Source organism: Gouania willdenowi, chromosome 18, assembly GCF_900634775.1.
Source record: "Gouania willdenowi chromosome 18, fGouWil2.1, whole genome shotgun sequence".
Classification (NCBI taxonomy): Eukaryota; Metazoa; Chordata; class Actinopteri; order Blenniiformes; family Gobiesocidae; genus Gouania; species Gouania willdenowi.
Window position 1 is genome coordinate 14221186 of NC_041061.1, and position 27255 is coordinate 14248440.

The following is a 27255-nucleotide window of genomic DNA, read 5'->3' on the forward strand; positions in this document are numbered from 1 at the left end:
TTGACAGGGCTTCACTATGAATCAGGATCCATGCTGACTTAGGACCAGGTTCCATCCGGGTTTTTTTTTTCAATTCTCTCACTGTCTGCTCTCTTTATTCACACCGTTTCCTCACTACTGGGCCTTTGGGTTTTACGCTTGGCACACCTCTTCCTGTCATTCTTTGATCAGTTCATCTCCATGCTTACAGCAGCCTACACATCCTGCACCTTTCCAACACATTAGGCACGGAGTATAAAAGCATTCAAGGAATCGTCCATTTATACCATGCCCTCCAGCTGAAGTGTACACTGATTAATAATAAAGGAAGGGTTGGTCTTATCGCATGGCATGGCTGCAACGTGTTGCTGTGTGTGAGAGAGTATGAGTCGAAGAAGGGAGGGGAGGCTTGGATTATTGGCTTAATGTTTTGTCCAGGTTGAAGAGAAGCAGCGCTGAAAGGCTCTTAGGGGAGATTACCCATGGAGCTAAAAATGCTTATTTCCACCCAATAAACACAATAGAAAAAAGACAGTCTTTTTATATCTATAGACAAAAACAACCATCTGATCTTTGTATAGGATGTCTCAATTATCCGATGACACAAACACACAAATGCAGTAGCAAAAGTCGACACGTTGTGTTGTGATGAGAGAGAAGGCTATCCACCAAAGGCAAGGGATCAGCTGGAGCGGGAACACCGAACCGCCTCAATCAGCAGCCGTGTACCACTGGGAACTTACTCTGTGTGTGCGAGTGCATGCAACACACACAGACACACAAGGGAAGAGAGACAAGCAGCCAAGCAGACACCACTATAAGCCCAAAGTGTTTTCATCCAAACAATCACAGAGGGGACGTTTTCGGAGCCTGTCGACCCACTCTCGTACCTATCTTTTTTTTTCTTTTTTTTAATCAAGTTCCTCTTGCTTTTTTCCTTTTCGTCCACCATTCTATCTGAACTACTGCAGCCTAGAATATTTTAGTTCCTCCCGCTTTTTCTCATCAGCTGGGAACAAATACCTTGCCTTGGAAGAGAGAACAAAGACGGGAGTTTCAGAGTTCTTGGCCTGAACAATCTCGGTCTGCATCCCTATACTCTACATCTGTAATCAATTGTCTACACTTACTTTTCATTTTGTAACTTGTACGTGTATCGCAGCTGGTTGCAAAGCGCAGTTCTCTCTCTGTTGGAACGTGATAGAAGATTTGTACCATTGAAAACATAATAAAAAAACATTCTCTCACCACAGGAAGACTGAAGGTACCTTGAAGTGGAAGAAATATTCTAATAAGACTCACTTGAGATAATGATATTATACAGTGGAATATGATAATTCATACACTGTGCTGAAGCAGTGAACTAGTGCGGGTGGTGTACTCTCAAATGTCAGCATAAATTTGCAAAATAAACGCAAACCGACATTCAGTCGGGAGAAGGAACAGGGACAATAAGGGTACCAGGTGTGTGCATGTGTGTGTGTGTGTATGGAAAAGGGCTGAAGACTCCTCCTTGTTTCTTCCTGTTTCAACTCACAAGCGCTGTGTCTCCGACATGTGCTAGAGCTAATCTATGCTTAGACATGTTTGTGGGAGACAGCAAAGCCGCTCAAGGCACACATTTCATTACAACTTGTTTCATCAAAGCCGTCTAAAGATGACCCAATCGATCTAATCTGTCTTTGCTTCGGAATAAACGCCGGAGCATCTGGCCAATGAAGTACAAACAAGCAAAGCAAAGCACTGTAATGCCTTTTGAGGGGCTGATGCCATCGCACAGAACAGCCTGTTGCGGTGACATAAAAAACTTCTCCTAAGTGGCCCTGCGTGCTTGCGTCTGCTCACACGCGCGTGCCTCCACCATGTGCCTGTGCAATATCAGAATAATGTTTTAAGCCTCGGAATCTTATTTTTACTACCTTCTAAGCTCACAACCTTTTACTTCCAATCCATGGGCTTTGTTTAGTGTTGGCACGAGTCCACACTTCCACTCTTCTATACATTTCTACACATCTGTCCTTTTGCCACTATGTCACGTCATCTGCTGCACTGATCTATTTCCCCTCCTTGTTTTACATCCCTTTCCCCTGGCCCACCTGTCCATCCATCATCTACGATCCTTATGGGGTACATCATGAAAACATGTCAAAGGGTAAACTCAGTGCCAATATTTCTTTCATAATCCTGTAAACTGAGTCGTAGCCCACGGCGGCTACAGAGGCCTTCATCTAAATGTGCCACGGGCCAAACCACATCCCAATGTGTCCAACAACTGGACTCTCACATCGGAATCCAAAAAAGCCAATACCCCACGAGACACCTTTCCATCAATCAAAGGACAGGAACATGACGTGAAACCTGAGCAGGGGGACCTATGGTTAAAAACACACTGGATCACACTTGTATGGTGTTATTTTTGGCAGTACATCGGGAACTTATTGGAGTAGCTGCTCCTTAACAACTGCAGCCTAAAATAGACGGTGGACTTTTGCAGTCGGCCCTTTTTGAAGAGGTGTCAAACACGTTGCGCAGCAAGCCAGCGCTGATGGTGTGTGTGTGTGTTAAAAAGAGGTTGCTGTGTGGTCTGTCATTCTCAACATTTTGTGTCAGGGACAGTTGAGACAGTGGCATGGAATGGAGCTAAAGGCCAACCAGGGGACAGCATGTGATCAAGGACCACATGATTATTACACACATACTGTATATATATATAGAAACCTAATAAACATGCTTGCCGATGTACACCGTTCTATGACAATCTTGGGTGTAATGATCAAATTGAAGTTTTCTGCATATTTAACAGCACTGTAACCAAATAAAGCTCTTAACTAATTTGCATATAAAAGACATTAAAAGCCACATTATTATAATCAGTTTAAAAGATCCAGTGGATGTTTTTGTCTGGACAAAGAGTGGACTTTGATTAATATAAGACCTGATCTTAACTGCCACATCTTTTCCTGCCTCTGTGTACAAAAGAAACATTGCCTTGATGGGTAAGGCAAGAAAAAGGAGGAGGAAAACATGGAAGAAAGCAAGGATAGCCTTTCAGGCTTTAAATATCTACAGCTAATAACACTGTCTCTAATCTTTCGCTTTTGATTGGATGTTTCTCTGTGCTGAATAGAGGCCAATCAGGGGGCGCAGAAAGTACAGCTCCAGCCTGAGTTTTTCTGATCCTTCCCGAGAAGCAAACTTTCCTCTGTCAGATTAAGAAGGATTAACCGGGTCCTGCTGTATGATGAGCTGAGTTTTTCATATGTTGACTTGAAACTTTCCAAAGAAGGTAAAAGAAAATGTCAGGGAAATGCTTTCGTTGCAGTAACACGCCACTTCGCACTGCCTAATTAGAAGCCTTTCCATAACCTTAGCGTATTACAATAGCTACTGGCTCGGAGAGTGGGTGAAGACATCATCCACTTGCTGTGTGGAACATTAGTGCATCATACACTTGCACCTAAAAGTTTAGACACATATTGGGACTGATACGTCCTGGTTTTGAGCCAGTTCCCCCAATTCGGATTGTTAGCGTTTGCTACGTTCCATTGTGATTTAAAATGACACGCGTGCAAAGGAACATGCAAACACTCTGATCTGTATTTTTATCCATCCCTGGAGCAACTCAGTGGCTGCAAGCCATATCACTCTCAGACGACAGAGGAGCCACGGTCACACCAGCTTGTACTTAACCCAGCCCCTCCTCCCCCATCTCCACCCCCCACTGCGTGTGAGTGTGTGTTCCTCTGGACCACGGAGGTACAATGTCCATGATATAAAGCCACTCTGAAAAGTGGTGATGGTAGTTAGAAGGTCAAACATGGAAAGAATTTAGTCTGTTATCAATAGTTGCCCGCAAGACTGCAGAGTATGCACACACACACACACACACGACACACGACACACAACAGAAGCCCTGGCGTTGTGAGCGCATGACTGGTCTATATGCTCACACATGGAGCGTCTCCTCACACAGGGTTTTTCTCTCTTGAGGGCGAGGATAAAGCATCCAATCTCAGTCTTTCTTGTCTATCTCACTGGTGCTGATAAAGGCTTATAATGAACAGGGGACTGGTTCTCAGTCCCAAGAGCCAAGACCGATGGCTTTATGGCCCTGGCCAGATCATCAACCTCTGGTGGACTTCGTTTGTCAGCGGGTGAGAACAGAAAGAGAAAAAGTCAGGTGGGGAAAGAACCGATTAGGATGTATAGAGAGCCAGGACTCTAGGAAAAGGGCAAAGATTACATTCTTGCACTCCAACCTTTGAGAAGAATTTTGCAACCGTGCTACTTTGCTGGCATTGTTCTACAGATCAGTTCTTTTTGATGTGTGTTGCGTTGATGACTGGGAGGTGGAATAAACTCTGAAAGTTTTGATAAGACAACACTACTGTCGGAATCCAAAAAGGGGGACAAAAGTCCACCTGGGCTTATCATTCCTAACCTTATCTGTGCTTTTGAACTTCGGAGCAGCGTAAAACACCCGTTTGCAAACTGCATGGTATTAGTTGCACATTTTGTTTGGCTTCCATCCAGACCTCGAACACGCTGTTTTATTATCTTAAGCCTGTTTTTATGAGATCCCTACACTGACACTTTGGAAAGCGGATTAAAGAAAAAATTTTTGCACCTACAAGATCGTTGTAAGCATACATTTTCACTGGGTTTTGTTAAATGGGTGTAAACTTACCTCAAAAAGATTGGACGCTTCGTTTCCATATTGAGAGGATATGATTTCTGATTGGTCACTGTACCATTTGAGACCACCCAGGAAGCTGTCTGCATCTAAGTCACTAACATCCAGCTCTGATAGGTCAAGTTCGGGGAGGTCTGGGCAGAGGGGCTGGTCTTCACCAACCAAGGCAGCACACTGGGAGAAATGGGAACAAAAAAGATTCATGATTAGACAGAAATCACATCTTTTTTATATGCTTATCGCACATTTAAATACAGTCAAGCAGAAAAACAATGGAGGAAGTCTTTGAAACTGAACAAAGGAAATGTTATACAAAACTCTTCGAAAAAGTTACTAAATAACTTTCAGACATCCTAATTAGTCCATTACGAACAGTTTTTTACCCCCACTTTTATGTGCGGCACAGCCCTGTCCATGATTTATTTATCACTTGTTTCACTATCACTCCATGGATTATTAACAGACCAAGCTTTAGAACGGGCTGCAGGTCAGATCATTTTACACAACAATGTGCAAAGCTGCAACCTGTTTCCACTGAGCTTGTGTCCAATCCCTGGTACACTCTGTTCACCGACAGCAAATGCTCCTTGTTGACATTCTGTCATTCAACTGCAACTTTTTGTGTGACACTGACAATGTGCTGCAAGCAGCTGCTGTTCCTGCTTCCTGAGTGGAACCAGAAAAAAAGAAGGTGGCCGTGGCAGCAAAGAGGAGGCAACACGTCTACGGTTTTATGGGTTCATTTGGTTTTGCAGCTTGCACCCCTCCACGGACAGGAAAACAACAGGTGAAATGTGCAAAAAAAAAAAAAAAAAAAAAAAAAAAGGGGGGAATGGGGTTGGGGGGTTGGGGGTTACAGAAACACCACGTTTCCTCTTGACAATGAAGCCAAACTTTGAGCTTCATTTTCATTGATTTTTAAAAGGCACCAAACACCCCATACTTTCAGCACACAGTGGGTGGGCACATCCAAGCCTTTAAAAAAAGTGTTTTGCGGAAGGAAAAACTCTCCTGATTTAAGTATAGGCAAAGGCTTCAGTTGTTGTATATGCACAACACGGGGTATGCCTTAAGACAGATACACACCCCCTTGGGGTGCAGCCATGAGGTGATTTGCCTGGAGAAAAAAAAAAAAAAAAAAACATGGGGTGAGAGTGGAGTTCGGCCCAGGGCATGAGCTGGGGGGACAGATGCTGTGCCAAGTAGAAAAAACCGCCTCGACACCGGTGTCACAGTTCATCACACAAACACGAATGCACACCGACTTGGACTGTGATGAGACAAATACGTTCTGTTTGCAGCAGCAGCAGAGGAGCGCACAGGAAAGGGATCCACTGCGTCTCTCCCTGAGATGATTCAGGCAGACAATTCACGTCATGCACGGAAGAAAGGGGGGGAAAGGAAAACTACCACAAAGATGCGTGCCTGCCTATCCCTCCTGTGTATACTCAATTATCGTATACACTTCCTAGTGAACTAATGAAATAGCGCCGCCAGACAGAACCCCGGGGCGCACCGGTGATTTACGCACGCAGCGCACATAAAACACCTGCAAGGTAGATTATTAGGGGTAGGACTGGGTGTGCATATAAAAAGCAAGGAATGCATATGATAGATTTATAGATGGAAAACACGTTTATAGAACACAATCAAAGAGCAAATACGCAGAACCCTCCTATGGGTTGCGAGGGTGAAAATATCTTCCAAATCAGCAGGAAAGGAAGAATATTTCAATAAATGTGCGGTTCTTTCGCAACACGATCAAGACTGCAGGCATATCATGCACTGTAGTACAGTGTGAAACCCCGTGTTTAGGTCTCACTAATTCACCCAAAAAGCTATAAATATGCATGACAAACTGAGGAAGATTAGGGGAATACAATTGACGAATAAGTATCCTTTTGATGTGCATATAGTTAAAGTGGCTAGTTTCCACATATATGACAGTTATTTGCATTGGTTGCGTGAAGGTAAATCGCATTTCACCAACTCTGGCTGGGAGGCGAGGGCATCAGTCCAGCCGGTGCCGGGATGTTGGCACGCACAGCGGCGGCCGGTCCCGTTTATATGGCGATGCTGCTGCTGCGCAACGCTCGCCATAACAAGCACTATCCCTACACAGCACATCAAAGGGATTATTATCGTCAGTGGATGTCGTGCATCAGCCAAATACCTGACTTTGAGACATTTCAGTCATTTCGCCTTAAGAGAGAGAGAGAGGAAAAAAAAAAAAACCGTCTCCCGGAGCGCGTACAGTCCGCGTTTGGAAAGATATCCACCGAATAGTGATCCTATGAGGAGAGCAATAATGGTCCTCAGCCTGGATACAACTACATCTTTAACTGTGATCAAACGAGAGAGTCCGCACATTCCCTCCAATAGTCATACATCCCCCGTGTGGTACAATCCCTCGCATCCTCAACTGCGTCCAGACGCACACTGCGCCGGTGTGCCACGGACGGCACCGGTAGAGGAGGAAGAAGAGGAGGAGGAGGAAGAGGAGGAGGAGGAGGAAGAAGAAGAAGAAGAGGAAGAAGAGGAGGAGAGCGTAGACTTGTGTGGAGGAAATCACTGCCTCGGGTTGTCAGTGCTGTCCATCATTCCACGGTGGGGAAAAATAAATAAAACAAAGTCCAGAGGATTTTACAGGAAATATAGATTTTTTTTTTTTTCTCTCTCTCTCTTTTTTAAGACGCGCTCACCTCAAATTCTCTCCACACCGAGTCCTGGTTACACCTGTCCCACGCCATCCAGCCACTGAATGACGGTCCACACCAAAATTTAGAAACAAAAATCAAAATAAATCAAGCAAAAAAAAAAAGAAGAAAAAAAAAAGAAAAAAAAGAAAAAGAAAGAAAAGAAAAGGAAGAAATCCACACACGCTCCCCACTCGCTCTCGCACAGGCAACTGCTGCCCCTCGCCGAGAATGAACCGAGGGCACCTGTCTTACAACTGCTTTCCATCACATGACAAAGCTATTAAAAGTAGGCAGGGGAGTGACTCCGCGTCCACACACTACTCGCCAATGACGCGCAGAGAGCGGGCGGGGCCTGACTGCGCACATGGTGTAGAATCATCTGCGCGCACTGCAAAAAAAAAAAAAAAAAAAAAAGAAAAACATCTACACAGCACGCGCTCACAAATTATTCCATCCACACACGTGATAGATTTAATACATTAAAGGAAACCAATGGGTTCATCCTTATTTCTGAGATTGAGACTCATAACTTATACAAAAAGTAAATAAAAGTAAAATTACCTAACTATCCTGTTACTTTATAAAATAAAATAAATCAGGATCTTTTTTTTTTCCTGTTTTGCTGTATTTTTTATTTTTTAAATGTAATTATGTTTGGCTTGTGTCCAATACATTTTCCCCAATAAAATATTTATTAAATAATTTAAATTCCTTTTTTTGTTAAAATTATGTGATGGTGGACTACAGGGGGTTCAGCCAACTTAAATAAAAAATATATAAACTATCTGCTTAAAAAGTGTAGGAACGACTTGTTCATGTAAGCTTGAACTCTTATTGTGAAAGACCAGAAACAAGACATGGGCTGTGTACGAAATGGCACACAATATACAGTAGTGTTTCTCAGACGGGAGTACGTGAACCCCTAGGAGTACGCGATGGCACTACAGGGGGTACTTGAGAGAGAGAGAGAGCAAAATTAACAAATGACAGCATTAATAATATGGAGTTAAGAATTGTTTAATTTTAGTTCAAAATGATAATGGACATGATCTTGTTTAGAACATGAACTGAACAGTCTTAGCTAAATATCACAGGTGATTCTCCACCTTTGAAGGTTCTGAAAGCATTATAAGTGAGAAAGTGACCAAGTAGAATATCAGCATATGGTCATTTGATCCATAAAACCCACAAAAACATTTCATGGTGATCTTTCGGAGATTTTCGGAGACCCGCCATTGTGCTACTGACGAAACTGGTTAACTTCAAAACAACAGCGCTAATTACAAAAGTGTTAAAAAAAAACTAATGCTAAGACAAAAAGAGATGCTTTTGTTTTGAAAAGAGGGTGTTTGATTGTATATCCACCGTGCATACTTAAAAATGTCCCGATATAGTATACATCCGGGTATTTCTTTCATACTCAATCTTTTCACACTATCTAATGTGAACGCACTACATACTAACTTTGACATCAGAGTAGGTACGAGTACATACGTTAGTATGCCATTTCAAACAGCCATTGTCTCTGTATTCAGCAGTAATAAGTAATGAATATCAATCGTATAATTACAAAGGAAGTTGCACCCATAAGTAGGAGGTTTTGGACCGTGGAATAAATATAATTTGTTACTCATAAAAGAAACCTTTGGTGTTTTCAAGAATCTTTTTTTTTCTTTTTAAAGTATCTTTAAAAGTCATGATACAATAGATACAATAATGAAATAGTGTTACATTTTGGCTTGGAGCGTGGACTAATGTCACTTGTGTGCAGTAGATCGCAGTTGTAAAGGAAGTGGTCAAAAATTCATACGAGTAGAGAAGAAAATGTAGCGTGATTCGCTCGACTGGTTTTTTGCTCTAGTTTTCTCTCAGTATTCCCAGTGATATAGACACGAAGTTAAAACCCTTTCACGTGTCCGTCTCTGTGACTCCACATCCCACAATGCAATGGTCCACAAATGGAGAGTTTAGGGTTTAGATAAAGAGTGGAAAATTTCACCCATTATCCTTTCTTTTTGGAGCAAATGATGTTTGATTAATTTAACTATGAGTCATACACTGATTTTATCTAATAATAAAATAATAAAAATATCATGGGTAGGGAATTTAATTAGACTGTCTTTGTGTACGATAAAGTATAAACCACTCCATAGACAAGTAGTGTTTATCATGTACTTCCCAATGTGATAATGATTATGATTTCCATTGTTCTTACATTTCTTACTGGTTCACCTTTGCTATTGGTAACCCAAACTACCCATGTTTGGCATTTTGAATATCAAAGCAGGCTTTTGGAAAGCATTTATTAGTCTATACAGAGGCAATGAAAGAGGCAGGTGGCAGTATCAACCATGTATACAGTGTCAACAGGACATGTATATGCAACACTATCTCTGTAAAATAAAAACAACTCCTCTGTGGACATTTCAAACAGTGTCGTAGAGACAGGCCTGCTGCAGGAGAACTTCTCTTTCAGACCCCAATGCTATTGTCTCCTTTTTTTTCCAACACATCACACTGTGCTTCTATCCTCGTAGGCCCTTTGTGTTGTGATTTAACGGCAGCAAAACACCTGAACTCTGGAACCTGTAGATCTTGCATGGACATTATTTTAAAGAAAAGAAAAAAAAAAAACAGTTAATATCCAACAATACGATTCAATAATGAGAAACTCACTCTAGATAAAACACACAAAGACACTCGTGAACCCTCGAAACCTGTTTCTATATACCATGAGTTCCCCTTAGTTTTAGTTATGTGTATAGGTGGACAATATTATAAGCTCACTGTTATTATCAGCCAAGATTTATGTTGTTTTTGGAGTTGTATTGTATACTTTTCCAGTTATTTTACGTGTTTTTGTTGTTTCTCAGTATTTTTCAGCTATTTTTGTTGTCATTTTGTTTTGTGTGTTTTTGTTGTTTTATGGGTTTTTACGAGTGACTTTTGTGCATTTCTGTTGTCTTTCTTTTGTAATTTTTTCTATTTTCTTCCTGTTTTTGTTGTTTAATGGGTTTATGGAGATACTTTTTTGTATTTAAGTTGCCTTTTTGTTGACATTTTGTTGTTGTTTTTTCTTTTTTTCCAGTTTTTGTTGTTTTATGAGTTTTGGAGAGACTTTTGTGTATTTCTGTTGTCTTTTTACTGTCATTTTGTCTCTTTTTCTTCAGTTTTGTGAGTTTTTGTTGTTCAATGGGTTTTTGGAGTATTTCCGTTGTCTTTTTGCATATTTTGTATTCAATTTTTTTGACTTCTAAGCTCTTTAAGTCCACCTGAGCTTGCAAGGCCATTGTCTTTCTAAATGAGTAAATCACACACACACAATAAGTCTCATTAAAACCAAAATCATACAGAAACCCATAAAAAGGTTCTGGGCTGGAAATGTAAATTGTGCCGATTGTGTGAACCACACAACATCCTTGTAGGTGCAATTGTGTATAATGAGAGTTTTTCTTTTACCATGACTATGAGTATTTAGGGGAATTGTATGACTCAATCTGTAAATCTATACATCTGCCACAACGCGGTGCCCGGAAATTCTTTGCTGAAGCCAAGGCGAATCCAGATCGGAGCAGGTGGCGTGTGCAGTGACCTCACAGAGCCCAGATGGACCAGCACCAAGCCGGGACTATAATACAGTGGTAACATGTAAAAATGACACGGTGGCTCAGAGACTGGACAAAACTTCAGAGCAGACATCAACCAAAAACTGTACAACATCTTCACACAATGACAACATCAACAACAACCATAGATACAGGAGCTGCCAGTTAGATAGAGATATATCATATAGAGGAGAACAACAACCTGCCAAATAAGGATGCCATCTTGGCAAAGTACACACACTAGTAAATGTTAATTTTTCTCCTCCTGGAGCGGCATGTGAGTCACTGCGTAAGGCCTATCTGATTGTACTCTTCATGCCAATTAGGAAACAGAAACCAAAAATAGATAAAAATTTTATGGTTTCTTTTCTAGAACATGCTTCAAGTCTTTTTCTCTTTTTGCAAACAGTTACTTGCTTGAGGCTGGATAGTTATGATTGTTGATATGAGGAAGAATGGGGGGGGGGGGGTTAAAGTGTTCTGCTTTGTCATGTTTACATGGAAATAGTAATTCCGAATTGAGGTTTATATGGAAAACCAATTTATTTGGCTTTATTCAACTCCTCTTTAGGTCTGGGGGTTGGGAAGGGTTCTGATTGGACAGGGGGAGAATCTGACGCATCACGTCTATCGAGAAAAAACACAGAACAAACCTTTTATTGTGGGCAACAACATAGAAGACCACATGAGGACTGTTTTCACTTTTATTTTGATTGTAGTTTTGAAGCATCAGCTCGACAACAACACACGGTTTCACTTTGGTCCGCGGAGCAGGGGAAGGAGATCGGAACTAATCGCAGGTAAATAAAGCCCAGCAAAACTCCAGAAAACAATGACCAAGAATAAATATTAGCTCGCTGCTAAATATAGTAGCTTTAACAACTGGTCTAATGATAAACTTGGTGATATTACAGCCTGTGCATGTAGTACATGGACCCCATTTTGGATTATGTCATCGTCGCACGTCATCAAAACTTGCCGAGCATGCGCAGAATGACCGGAATTAAATTAAAGCAGAATTAAACATTGACAAGATCGAATAATTATTTAATTTGGAATAACCTAGCCTTCTACTTCGCCTTAAGTTTAATTTGGAATTACATTTTCATTCGGAATCAAGTGTTTACAAAGTCCGTTTAAAGAGGATTTAGAGAAATTCAAGCTCCCATGTAAACGTGGACAGCCAATAATGAATGGATAAGCGGAGGTCGACTTATCAAAAAACTGATACCTGGTGAGAAATGGGCATTGTTTTATGGTTTATGCTCGGAAATGATAGCCACAACCAAAAGCACCGCAAGCCAGAGGAGCAACATCAGTGCATCTTCAATCATTCTGCTCCCAAAAGAATGGCCTTGGGTCCTGCTTTCACACTGCCCGTGCATTTATCCACTCTTATAGATATCACCTCTCAAAAGAGCCGAATCTATAGGATAGAGTGTGAAAAGTTGTTCACACATATTTGATGCGTAACATGTTGACATGTGATGGACTAGGCTTCTGCTAAAGAAGACAGGTCGTTTGCAACAACAAAAAAAACAAAAAAAGGGGAATCCTTTTTATTTTTTATTTGACTTAACATTAATCTTAGAAACTTCTGAGTCAAAACACACATTTGAAAACCCTTGCAAAGTCCTTCTGGGGTTTGAATAAAAACTTAAATTATAATGTCAATGCCGTTTGACAACCCGAGGGTCGATTAATGACTAAGCTCTCGCACTAAGGAGTCAGTTGACAAGTCGAGTTCTCAAAGCTGAAACAAGGCTAATCCACAGATAATTATCTTTGTTTGAATATTGGTCTGACTCATGGTCCACAGCCTCCCATTTGCAGCCTGAAACCGAATCTGGCAGAGTTCATCTACTTATCCATCATTTGATATATGCTTTACTTCTTTAGGGCCAGAAGCCACCTTCTGGTAGAATTTGTTTCTATTTATTTTATTTTTTTTTTTACGACGGTTAAATGGTACATAAAAGGTTCTGTGTGTTAAACTGGTTTCATCTTTTTTACTCAGTTTTGACAGTCCATCGATATAAAGTATTTGCGTCTTGTTTTGCTTTCTCTAAATTGTGTCACCAGCCCTTAGAGAGTGTGCTGCAGCACCATGTGTTTGGTGCGTGGGGGGATGATTCATATCACTTTGTTGCATGTCATTGCTCCCAACAGAATCCATCCTAGCATCTGGCCATTCTAATACACGGAGGCTGGATCATACAAATTAATTGAGGGCAGGGGTAACACTGAGTGATACATCTATTTTGCCCAGGACTGTAATAAGACAGATTATTGTCCGTTTGCCAAATTTTCTCATTTGATGTGCTTTCAGATCTTTGGTGCATGGGTCATTTGTTAACTTGATATTTTATATTGGTTTTGTTTTTCTTCAGTTTGATAAAAAAACGAGGAAGTGGTCACATCTAATCTAAATAATCAGACACACTCCTTTAACATATATTGCCACACAGAACTGGTTACTGAAAAATAAATGGATGTTTATATAAGGTATGGCTTTCTGACATTCCAGAATCTGTCGTTGGGTTTGGTTTTGGTAGTACGGTAGTAAATCTATTATTACACAGAGAAAAAAAGAACCTTTAGCCAATTTTTGTGTGATTTTTATGATTGTTTTAATAATAACAGGCCTTGATGAGTTTCATTGCTTTTCTTTTGCAAAATAATGAAATCTTACAAGGAGAGCTCTCTAACTCTTCTCTCTGAGTTAAAGCTACGGTAGGCAATTTTCTCCAGATACACTTTTTAAGTTTTTGGTTGAAATTTTCTTTATGTCCTGACAGAAATGAAGATCTTATGTGCTCCGAAAAAAGGAACGAAGAAAATCTGTCATCTGTAGCAGCTGTAAACCCGTAATAACTGTTTTTTTTTATATATAAACCTATCACGTCTCCCTGTCTCCCTGCTCGTTCTCGATCCCTCGCATGCACGAGCTCACGCTGAAACAAACACAAGAAATCACAGTATAAATGAAGTAAAAACACTTTTATGCGTCAGCGTACGGGACTCCACATACCACAATGCAATGCACAAAACTTGTCTGACAATGTTTATGTGTTTACAGTGGAGATTAAAAAACTTTCAAGTGGCAATTTCAAGCTTTTACATTGAGCGAATGGTCTTTGATTTATTGATCTATGAGGGCTACACCATGGATTTATATGACGAAAATAGTTATCTCAAGCAACTTTAAGAACAAGAGAAGTTATAAGAGCTTTGTACCACACACAGTCGCAAAGCACTCTATGCTGATAGTCGCATTCACCCATTCACAAACACATTCATACACCAGTGGCGACGGAGCAGCCATAAACGGTGTTCACCCTCCATTGGCAGCAACTTTTGGTTCAGTTTAATTCAATTCAACTTTATTTATATTGTGCAAATTACAACAATAGTCATCTCGAAGCGTTTTCAAAATATGAAAGGGTCAAGGATGCTTAGCCACACGTACAGCTTGGGACAGTCTGGGATTAAACTGATAACCGTTCGATTAGAAGGCAGGCCGCTCTAACATCATAGCCACTGCCTCCACACATTTGAGAAATAAAAAGTCATCTGTCTTGTTAGAAAAGTTGAGGGTGTCCATCTACTTCTTGTATGTCTGTGTAATCTTCAATCCTCAACATTTCAATAAAGACTAATTACTTTCCCAGCAGAACTATTTGCTCTTAGGCCACAGGCTTACAAGAAATCTCTAAAATGTCCCAAACTGTAATGCAAACCAGAGCTTTTAGATTGTCAAAGTAAGTCAAGTATTAGATTTTTTATAATTGTACTCTCTTTAGTACTTTAAACATTAGACCTAAAATTGTGTAATTTAATTTGATGATTCTCTGCAATTTTTTTTCTTGTCATGCTGCTCAAGGTCTCGACAGGAAGGATATGTTTTTGGGATCTCAACTCTAATCTGATGGTCTTTAAGCTATTTTTCTTTTTTGATTAACTCCTTCCTAGTCAAAGATGGCCACCATTACTGAGTCTTTTTTTTTTGGGTGAGAAAAAAAAAAACAAACAAGCATGTGACTACAAGTGCCTTCTCATGTGGGATTGTTTGTGTTTCTTACTGGTTATAGCTATTCTAAAATCTATCTTGTGAAGTGCTATGGGATATATGTTTTTTTTTTTTTTTTTTTTTTTTTTTTTTTGCTAATAGATTGAAAATAGTCCATAAATGTCTATATATTAGGTGTTTCTCTCTTGGGAATTAAGGGGACAGTTAACCTGCTAAAAACGGCCCTGTATTGTTTAAATTTCCTTGCTTGTCTCTGGTTTTATGGAGAATACTTTGGCTTCCTCCACTGGACAGGTCATGGCTAAAAAAATGTATGATTGTGGTTGGCTTTCGCTTCATTAGATTAGTTTGGCAGCATGTGTATAGTGCTCCTTCTGTGCATTTTCAGGCTAGACAAGCTCTACCCCAATGCTGCATTATTTTTTTAAAATTGTGGGTATCGATGATCATTTCACATATAGTAAATCTTCTCACTACACAGTGATCCGATATGTTTATCTTCAATAGACTTCCATCTCATGCAAGATCAACAGTGTGATGCCACAAATTAGGCCCATTGCTCGCCCCTTGACGTACAGTAAACCAGTGCAATATCCCTTTGTGTAGATCTTACATCGCCTCCCCTCATGGAGCCCTGTAGAGACCCATGTTGACTTGCCGCCCTGTGTGCAACCGTGTAATCCTTTCCATCAATAAACTCCACTGTGTCATTTAGCTACTCTCAGGATGAGGGCGACTCTCCCTGCAGACGGTCCGGCCAACATTATTGAGGCAAATGGCATGAGGAGGCGTGGGCCTGTTTGCCACGGCTGAGCAGTGGAATTGGAAATGACATCAATCCATACAGAGACTAGTAAACACTAAAAAGGTGCCTAAGGCGCAACACAACTACGATCACCCCCCACCCCCCCACAAAATACACATCCCCCACATGCTCCATCTGTACCTCAGACCACTGTTGTGAAAACACTGAGACCCCCCCCTTCCCACGTCTCTTTTTTTCACAAACGGAGAATAATACTATTGTCACATGAAAGCACAAGTCGCAGAATCCCGTTGGACGACGGTTCCTGGTCTAGCTTAAAAGTCTTTAGCGGGTCATGCAAGATGCATGTGAAACCTGATAATGGTAACTGAGTGCAGGCCCGGTGTGTAATGCATCTTGGTGGTGAATGCTGCTAAACGAGTGCTCTGAGCTGGGAGGCGCTTTGTGTTTTTCTTGAGAATGGTACACACACGGAATATAAATATTTATGGACCACGAGGGTCCAGGTTGCAAACACAAAAACATAAACAAGGCTGGCACTTTCCCCATGCTCAAAGAGCAACAAACCAAACTTTGAATTTGTTTGATGAATCCAACCACTAATACAAGCTCAGAAGAGTAAGCAGTAGAAATGAGATGCTGGAGAAAAAGAAACAAAAAATCTTGCTCTACTCAGGAAGGCACGTGAAATTGTTGAATGTCCAATAAAGGTAGCATTCTGTTTATTATGTTAACATAAATAATGATACAAGACCTTGAAAACTCCATTCTCCTGTCATAATCAAGGGTTATAAATGGTGATGCACCGAAATTCCTGCCACTGAAGGTTTTCGCCCGAAACACTTTTCTCACCGAAAAAAGCTCAGTCAGAGCATGCGCGGGCCAACTTGTCCGCAGACTCACAGAGCGGCTGTATTTCAATACATATGAGCACTAAAGTGTCTTCTGAGCAGAGTTGACGGCGCACGTAAGTGTGATTTATGTTTCTGTGTCACTTAGACACTGTAGTTACGCGTAGCCCTCCGTTAACACGGACAGCTAGCAGCCGATAGCATCTGGTTTCAGAGTCTGTCAACCCATGCCTCTAAAAGATCCTCTGGACTTCATCAAAACTGTACTTGGTCCGCGGTATGAAGATCATTACTTGGATGGGATTTAATTTAAATCAGCGCGCACAAGCAATGATCCACGCCGCAATCGAAGCACACGCACACGCTCTGTGTGCGTGTCCAAGAACATGCGTGGATAATGAATAAAGCTAAGAAGCTGATTTTCATCACGAACTTCAATGTACTCCTTGTTTTAATGAGAGAACATATTTAATTTGACTATATTCCAACAACCCAGTCAGTTATAGGCCTGTACAACATTATTTAATGTGTGAGTGGGGTTTTTATTTTATATTGTGCATTGTTGGAATGCCAGTGCTAAATCAATATTTAATTTTTTTTAATTGATTTATTTTTTTGCAGCATTAATATGAACTTATCCAATTGCAATGTTTTCATTTTAGTGAGGTGAGTACACATTCAGAGCCATAAATGCTATAGGACTAATCATTTATTTTTTTTATTTTATTTGTTTTGATTTTCAGCCAAGTATTTTCATTTTGGTGCATCCCTAATTATAAATTCTGGTCATTACATAAAAAAAAACCTGAAGTCATTGATCTGCACCTTGTCAACTGTCTTCTCTTCAATCTCACAGGAAGTTGTGCCTACAGTCTTATCCACAGTAGCACCTTCAGGAATATGGTTGATACATTTCAAATGTAAGCCGCTGGATCACAACAGTAGACTATAAATAAACTAATTGATGATTTTACGATTAAAGTAACTGATTCGGCAGAAGCAAAACAAAAACAGAAAGCAAACAAAGCAGCTCTAATCACTGGCCATGAGCAAAATGAGATGCACGAGTCAGAAAAACTCAGCAAAGACCCATGTGCCCAAAGCACAACAGATGTTGCTTGATTTCTAAAATAATAGCGGGGCAGGGATGAACACCTTGACGACTCAGTTCTTGTGTGCTCTTAGCACTGGAAGAGTGCCAGGGAAGAATTAGGTCAGCGAAAGTGCATTGTGCCTTGTGGAACTCCAGGTTAAAACACCATCAGGGGGATAGAGGGAAGGTGGAAGTGGTAAATGTTGGTGACAAAAAGGTAGAAAAACAATTCCAGAGTGGCTCAAAAAGGCTTTTTCCTGTTTTTTCTTTAAATGTGAGCAGAAAAGGTGCATCCCTGAGTCCAAAAAGATGCCTAACTATTGTCAGCAATGAAAAGACGAAAAAAGGGAAATGAAAAATAGGGGAAAATGCATGTGAACTGCAATTCTTTCATACGGGATGTATAACCACAGGCCTGGAAAAAAAAAATCCTTACGGCACAATAAAATTGATTGTATCATCACCTTTTTTTTTCCCCTTACAGAGTGCGTTTCGACTACTCTTCACATCACCTTCTAAAAGCAGCGTGTACTGCTGGTGTATACAGCCATAGAGGAGAAAAAAAAAATGCAGAGCAGGGATGAGAGAAAAGTGACAGCGCAGTCAATACCCATTTTTGCCAAGGCATTTTGAGTAAAAAAAAAAAAAAAAAAAAAAAAAGAGCAAAGAGACAAAAGGAGCAGATGGATGGAGATGGAGCTAATGCTGAAAGAGAGAGTGACAAGAGTAACAAAAGCACGAGCGAGCTGCAGAGAGTGATGGAAAGAGTTGGACAAAGACAGGGCATGAATTAGAGGCAGATTTGGAGGGAAGGAAAAGAGGATGGCGGCGACGTACAGGAAGGATTTATTGGGGGACAGGAAGTGTCAACATTAACAATGGGTTCAAACTACAGGTTTGGTCAATTCCCATTTTTCAGTTCCAATTGTGTTTTCAATCAACCATGTTCAATTACAATTCAATTACGATTACAGTGACCAACGCTTTTTTTTTTCCAAAATTCAATTACAATGATTTTTTTATCCTTAAAAAGTCAATTACAAGTACGTTCTCAATGACTAAAGTTCAATTCAAATTAATCACCATTACCTGAATTGCCTGAAATAAATAACCTAATAAAAGTGAACCTTCCTCTTGTGTTAGCTTTCTGTTAGCATCTCTTATGATAACGGGTCAGCTGTAAAATGCACTAAAAACAAATATCTATTTTTTTCCTTATCTTTTGGTTTCCCTGTTAGGCTTCCTAATCAATAAAAATATAGATTTTAATATTTTTGGTGTGGGCGTCTGAGCCTTTTTATTGTCAGCTTGATTAAAAAAAAAAAAAAAAAAAAAAGGTAAAATGCGGGAAAACTTGATGGGAAACATTATAGCTAGCTACATATTTGTAGAACTGTACATATAAAATTGTAACATGGTTCCCCAGTTTAGCGTTTACTTAAAACTGACAATATTTACTGAATTTTCATGGGAATTATAATTGCAAAGTCAATAATCTGAACTAAATTCGAGTTAAATTACGATGATGACAGCAACACATTTTTAAAAGTACAATTATAACTAGAATATTTGCATTTCCTGCAAGTGAGGATGCAGGTTCTCGCCCACGTCGCACTGCATTAGCTTAGCATTAGCCTGGCATTAATATTAGCATTAGCTTAGCATTAGCCTGGCATTAATATTAGCATTAGCTTAGCATTAGCCTGGCATTAATATTAGCATTAGCTTAGCATTAGCTTAGCATTAGCTTAGCATTAGCTTAGCATTAGCTTAGCATTAGCTTAGCATTAACTTTAACATTAACCTAGCATTAACATTAGCATTAGCCTAGTGTTAGCAATAGCATTAGCAATAGCCTAACAATGGCATTAGCGCTAACCTAGCATTAGCATTAACGAAACATTAGAAATAAGGCTGAAAAAGGTTGAAATGGGTTGAAGGTACCTCCTACATCCTCACTAATTACACATTACCTGTAATTCATTACGAATTGCACAATTACAATTATAATTGAACCCATACCTGTCAAGTCTCCCGTTTTGGCCGGTAAACTCCCATATTTTACCCCTCTTTTCCGCCATCGTCCCATATTAGTATTTTCGCACAAATATTCTGTATTTCAATGTAATAATAATAATATGTTGCTTTTACTTCTCAGAACAACATGTAAAGCTCAGTTAGATGGATTCCAGAGTGATAAGAACATTAAAATCAGCAGGAAAAACATTTCAAATCATCAACAAACACATTATATCAACCACAATGTGACCAAAAATCTCCCTCTCACTCATTAATTGTATTTAGTAAGTGGTTGACAAGTGGCTATTTTAAATTCCCTGTACATGTCTTAAAATATAAGGGTTACTGGAGCTTAGTTGGGGAAAATTACCATATTTTCAAGTCTAAAACTTAACAGGTATGATTGAACCCAACCTTGCTTCCAACTGCCTCACCTGAAGAGAAACCATCTCATGACTAACATCACAAAAGAAACTCCAGTGTCCCCAGTAAATTCCAGTAAGTGCTCAGACACATCCACTATCTTGGTGTTAATCTAATGGTTACCACCTTTCCATCCCCCGCATGTTTTCGGTCACGGTCCTGAAATGTACCTGCGTATGATGGCTATCCGGTTTACGTTGGCCTGTATTCATTTACAGGAAAGTCTAGATTTTCACACACATTCCCATCCAGTGCCAGCATGACCTCATTGGCCCCCCCTTGACTACCACGTTTCAGAAAATAGGATAGAGTTGCAAATGTGCGCTCTCTCTCTCTCTTTCTTCCTTCCCTCGTTAGCACCAACAATAACTGCGAGAGATCATAAAATTTGAAGACGACAGAAAGTGATTGGTTTTGATGTACGTGAAATCGTGATTTTAACTGGACATGATATTCAAATGACTTGGCAGCCATCCATCAGTCGAAAGCGTACGTAAGCATATTGGAGATTGTGCTGAGCAAAAAAAAAAAATGGAAAAATGCTGGCTTTTCCTTGTGAGTCGGCAGCTTCATTGTTTTTGGCAACTGAAGGTTTTTTTTGTGTGTGTGTGTGTGTGTTTGATTTTGTTTGTCCTTTAGTCAGACGTTGTTATGCCTTAAAGCTATTCCCACTGTCTGGAAATAAAATGATTTCCATTGCTTATTCTTAAGATATCTGATGATCAGCATTTGAAATCAAGAGGGAGATTAACTGTCAGACAGCCATTCAATCAGTCCAACCTTTAGCCCTCCCATTTTTTCCTTTCCTTCCAAGTGCCTTTTCTAATCCCTTGTTGTGTGTCTTGTGGTGATCGGTGTCCACTGGGACAGCCATCACAGCCACAATAAACAGGATTAATCAGTGCTGGCATTGGGCACTTTGGTCCAGATGACGCGTGTAATTAAGGAGTAATTGGCATGTCATCTGTACATGAGGAAATATGACATGCACGAGCTAGATAAAGTCATTTTGCCGCCCCTGCAACAAGCGGTGCATACACAACTGTGTCGTCAAAGGCTTTTTTTTTTTTTGAAGAGGAATAACTTCACTCCGTGGGGGATGCGACACCCCCACTTTCATAAAAACAATAATTCATCCCCCTCACTTTTTACAGAGGGATTCATTGTTGAAAATGTATTGGTGCAGGTAGATTGATTGAATGGTGATCAAGCCATTTGGCGAAGCTTCCGTTCCGAGAAGGTAAACAAAGAGTTAACAGTAAAGTGACAAGAAAATAGTAATAGGTGGCAAGAAAAAAGTGAAAAAAGTGACTAAAATGGGCCAAAAACAGTCTCTACTGGCAAAAAAATGGACAAAAAAGAGGAAACAAGTGGTATGTGATTACAAAAGGTAGCTTAAATGAGGAAAATGTGGCAAACAATACAACAAAAAGGCAAAATGTGAGCCAAAAAGAAGCAAAATGTAGGGAAAAGGGAAACAAGTGGTATTTATTGGGCCAAACGTAGCTTATTTGGATGAAAAGTGGCAAAAATTGGATGAAGGTGTCTGAAAAAACATAAAAAAGTGTCAAATGTTTGGAAAAAGGCGCAAAAATGGGACGAAAGAAGTTGCAAAATGGCCAAAGAAAAGGTTATTTTTTTTTTACAAAGTTTTTTGGGGGAATAATAATTAAAATTAATACATAAAGAGCCACATGTTGAGTATCACTGACGTAATAACAGCTTTATCATGGTTTTAGTCAATTAATTTAATAAACTAAATAGGGAGTGGACAGTTGCCCTACCCTTAGAACACCCTGTAGCATCCTATGCAGTGTTGACACTACCCCTTCTTTTTATTCAGCCTGCACAACTTTCCCATAGTAACTCACTTGCTTATTCATTTATTTACATAGTAACACACTCAAACACTAATTTGCCAACTTATTCACTTATTTACATGCTAACCCACTTACCGCTGCTTGCATTCGGCAACTTATTAATTTATCTACATTTGAGATGGCACACTTAGTTTATTGACTATTCATTTATGCACATAGAAAGTCACTTGCATTCTTCTTTGGTTGATTAGAAGGCCACTATTTACCCCCCCGCCCTCATTCAATGAGAGGGTTTTGCGGCTCAATATTTACCAGAATTTCACACAATGGCAAGATGGCCAAGATGCCCTTTCATGTGTAGAGGTCGTGAGGGGTCGTCAGACAATAGGTCTGAACTGGCCTTATCTTTTCTTGTAAACGCCAAAGCCCTGGGTTAAGTCAGAGCCTCACTTCATGACTCATATGGGAGATGTTAGGTTGAACATAACGGAGGGGTGACATTTTTCCCCCCCATTGTGCGAGAGAAAAACATCAGCAAACTTCAGTTTCAGTTTGTTTCAGTCTAACAAAAAATATTCAAACATATATATACACAATGAGACTGAAACAGGCACAAGCAAAAATGCTTACATGCCCAACAAATCATAACATACAAGTTACCTTTCTCGAATAATACACACACAAAAAAAGTACATTTGCCGTTTTCAAATAATGCAAAAAAAAAAAAAAAACACATATACTTTCTTTTATACACAACATTTAACAAAGAACACTTTATACTCTTACAAAACATATTTCTACTGCTTTACATAACTCTAAAATATATTGTGACATTTTCTTTTTGATAAAAAATAGTGTGTCACTCATTTTTCTTTCTTTATCAACAATATTCCACAATTCAACCCCTATAACAGACACATATCTTTGTTTTACTTCAAATCTTGCTTTTTGTATAAATAAACTCTTAGGCTGTATTTGCTGGTGTGTAGTGAAAACGCCTTCTGGAAGAGCTTATATTTTAGCTTTGGACATTATCTGTGTGATTTTATGATAAACCACATCTTTTTCATTTAACAAATAATGGATGTGTATGGTCATAATATCCTGCTTTGTTTATCGTAAGGCCTTTTTTTTTATTTTATTGTTGGTTGATGTTCCATCTCAGAGAGAGAACATTAATTGTAATTATTTTTTGTTTACATAAAACTTGTTTTTAAACTATATTAACATAAAAAGCAACATTGGGTATTCCGGACTCATTGCTTCTGCTGCACAAACTCAGTTACAGCTACATTATGAAACATCCTTATAAAGAATGGATATCATTAATCCTTTATTATGGAGACTGAGTTCTTAAAAAATGGAAAGCCCAGCTTCACTGAATCCAAAGTTGGGGAGTGGTGATGGTTACGGAAGGGTTAGTGCTTGGCAGGGAGGGAGGTCAGTCAAGCATTTGGCTGCTAACCTCAGATAGCTGCTGGCTAATTTGCAGTATGCCCTCAATTGCAACAAAAGGCTGAGAGCCAGGCTGAAGGGAGAGAGGGTGGTCATAACAGCAAAGCAAATGGCTCATAGAGATATCCCAGTTGTTTTTCATCACGACAATTTCACGCCTGTGCAGCCAGTTTTTTTTTCCCCCCAAAATGGGACAATATGGAGACGGGGAGGCGGTGTGGGTGGGGGACGGGGTCGAAAGGGATGGAGGAGATAGACACGAGTAGGAAAACAAACGAGCTGGGAGAAGCAGAAAGCTGGCAATGTTAATCTCTGCGTTGGTTCCTGGTGCGAGTGATTGCTGTCAGAGCTGTCTCATGAACAAACAGCCCCCCCACCACCCTCACCCCCCCCAAAAAAAAACTATTCAACTGGAATCTTTTCTGACATTATTGTGATGCAACACCGAAGGTCTGGTGACAAATTCAATCTCCTCACTCCGCTTATGTTTACATAGACTTTAGACTCATTTAATGAGGACTTGCTTTTTCTGGTACATCCTTAAATTATTCTGTGCAAGGGTGTGTCTGAGTAGTCCCTCCTATCTCCTTTCCTATCTACTTTTCCTTGAACCCCAAAAGTGTTTAAGTGGCAGCCATGATAAGGAGTGTTCTAATTGTTTTAAAGCTAAGGAAAGGAGGCTCAATGCTTCCTTTATAACCAGTAGCCGCTTTTCCATTACTCTTGGAAATGCGCAAAATCTTAATACTGCAATAAAAACTGGTAATCAGTGTTGGGAACGTTACTTTAAAAAAGTAATTAGTTATAATAACTCACTACTTGTTCAAAAAAGTAACTGCGTTAGTAACTGAATGACTCTATAATAAAAGTAACTCATTACCAAGGAAAGTGACTATTTGCATTACTGTTAAAAAAAAAAAAGTTTCTATATGTCAAAAAATTCACATTTTTTAGACGCGTGTGTCGTGAGGTGCTTCATTAAATTTGAGTTGCTTACAACGGATGTCGACAAAGTCTTCACTCCTGGATATAATGAACACTTCACATGTACGTTCTTGCCTTTGACTACAATTAATTTAAAGTAGTGTTTGTATCGTCACCTTAAAAATGACAAGTTTTGCCGTTACATAACGCCGTTATTTTAAACGCCGTTATTCCAAACACTGCTGGTAATGTAAACATCTGAATTTCTAAAAACAACACTCAATCATCGCTTAACAGTTTTTAAGCTTTCATGAGGAGGTATTTCAGACGTTTCGATATTGAAATATGTGCAAACTACAGGCGCTCTATGGAAACAGTGGAAACACTATCAAAGTGGAAACACTATCAAAGTGCAATTATACTTTGTCGACATTTAGATATATCGCTTTTATTTTGCAAAAATCTGTAATGCAAACCCAGCTACTGATGCATCCTTTACCATTGGAGACCAGATAATGCTGACCCACAATTCCTTGTGGTGACAACATTAAAAGGAACACGCTCATCTGAGCGTTCACGGAAACTTACAGAGACTGAAAAGGGATGCATATCATGTAAGTCACCAATGCGATAATATGCCCTGAACAACTGTAAATAATCTAAAACCCATATTGTCAGATTATAACTGACATAAAACACAACGCTGTCATTCAAGAGACATTTTTAGCCACATTATTCAACATAATTCATATATCTGAGTGAAAGGTGAGTGTGAGCAACCTCGTAGGCTCGTTTCCTTCGATTTCAATTCAAACCTTGTGATATTTGAGATTATATCAGTGGTTAGAGGCACAGGGGAAAGTGTTATAAATGTGCTTTTAATAGTCCATTTTCAGAAATGTGTAGTTTTTTTCTCCTTTTGTCTCCCAACACCTTTCCTTAACCCGGCGACGTCATCCACAGGGTTAAGGAAAAGTGGATCGGAAAGGAGATAGGAGGGACTATTGGGACACAGCCACGTTTTTTTTAGCTTCCTGTGCCTGTGGACGCGTATACCAGAAAACATTGTGTTCTGCTCCTAATCGTACATATGAGCAATACCATTGACATCTGTGCGAGTGAAAATTTTACCCTGACGTCATCGTGAATCAGGAAAGCAATAAAAGTCTCCGGCAAGAAAAACAAACCAAACCCCCAAAAAACTTCCACTACTTCCCAACAGAAGAGCAGCTATTACAACCGTCCCAGAGCAAAGGTGTTTGTACAAACTGAACTAGCAAATATTTAACTTGTGAATTACTTTATGGCTTCTTCACCAAACACACTTTATGGATGTTTTTATAATTCTCTTCTTTCCTTCGTCTGAAGCTTAAATACACCAGGTCAAGGGTGTCAAACTCATTTAGTTTAGAGGTCAAATACAGAGCATTTTGACCTCAAGTTGGCCACAGATTTTTGGTCGGAATAAGAACAAATTAATTAATGTCCCCTGTTTAGCACTTCCATGTATAAATGATATATAACTGATAAAGTATGTGAGTATATCAGTCCCTGCAGGAACTTCACTTAAATTTTCCTGATTTTGGGAATTTTGTGCAATAATTTGAGGAGAATTTTCCAGCTTTTGGAAAAAATGAGAGTTCTTTCAACAATTTGAGATCAAAAATGCTCTGCAAATATTGTGGATTTGAATTGAATGTATGTATTTGGAGGTGCTGAGATTAGTTGGTAAAAAAAAACCAAAACAATTTCGATCATTTTTACTTTCTCGAGTCGGTCGAATTTGATGCACCATCCACGATATCTTCAACTGTACGTTTTAAAATGACAAAACAGCACATAATGAAATCAGTTATATATTGATGTATGCACCGGCTAAATATTTCTAAGTTATGTGTGGGTATAAAACCAAAGCCAGATAAAATCTGTTAAAGCTTGATGGAGACCTTGCTTGGCAAGGAAAGAGTCAATAACTCATTGGACAACCCTCCATCTGATATAATTAATGACAGAGCATTTTTAATTACCCCTGTGCGGCAGTAGGCGCTACAGCTTTTGTTTATTGAGCCCCACTGATAGCCATATTAACAAAGTTAGGTTAATGATAGAGGTATTTTACTTAATAGCATTTTTATTACTCCCTCTAAGAATGAAGCAATTAATTAACAATGGGGAAAATTAAGTTCCTCTCCTGTAATGGCGTACCAACACAGGACATCATTACCAATCGTCAAAATAATTCATAAAGCGATGACTCAGGTGGCAGGACGGTGATGGGAAAAATGAATATTCCCTGGCATACGTTTGATTTTTCATTTTAGAACAGAATAAATTATGGATACAATCTGTCACTGGACATTATTGTGGCACTGCATACAGAGTGAGCCTTGGGATCAGAGATGTAGCACGTTAAATCCAAGATGTGACACAGATTTACTGGGGAAGAGAAAACGAATGTACATGTGGAAAATATTAGCAGGTGAGCGTAATGTATTGTTTTATGAAATGCGTGGCAAATGAAAGTAAACATGAGAGAATATGGGATGACAATAAAGTGAGAAAGAACACTGAATGTTCAAGAATCGACATTGAATAATGGACCCCAAAGACATATATGAAAGCACATAATCTTTTAAGCTTGCATTTGAAGGTAATCTCCCATTAAACAACACTAGCTATTTCTTTGTGGAGGAGAAATGCAAAGACAGCAGAACTGATGGGGACTATTGGTGTGACTTTGAATAGAAGAGAAGAAGAAGAATAAAGGCAAAAAAAAAGGTGCATTTTCTCAGCCACTGGACTTATTTGGAAAAAATGTCTTCTTTTCAAAGAAAAATACTAAAACAGTGACTGCTGAGAAATATAATCCCCTACACCCAACTGCCCAAAGCATGCACA

The 27255-nt window shown here is 39.5% G+C and overlaps 1 protein-coding gene across 8 annotated transcripts in view; it reads right to left on the reverse strand.

The window, feature by feature from the left end:
* The window catches only part of ppargc1a (peroxisome proliferator-activated receptor gamma, coactivator 1 alpha), a 387008-nt gene that overhangs the window by 39487 nt on the left and 320266 nt on the right, over positions 1 to 27255 (reverse strand). For 4 of the 8 annotated variants that reach the window (XM_028474263.1, XM_028474258.1, XM_028474262.1 and 1 more), the window contains exon 2: positions 4667 to 4846. In XM_028474263.1, the coding sequence (XP_028330064.1) occupies positions 4667 to 4846 (180 nt within the window). Of the gene's footprint in view, positions 1 to 4666; positions 4847 to 6845; positions 7121 to 7374; positions 7487 to 27255 lie in introns of those variants that run through there. The other 4 variants (XM_028474260.1, XM_028474264.1, XM_028474259.1 and 1 more) reach the window with 2 other exon arrangements.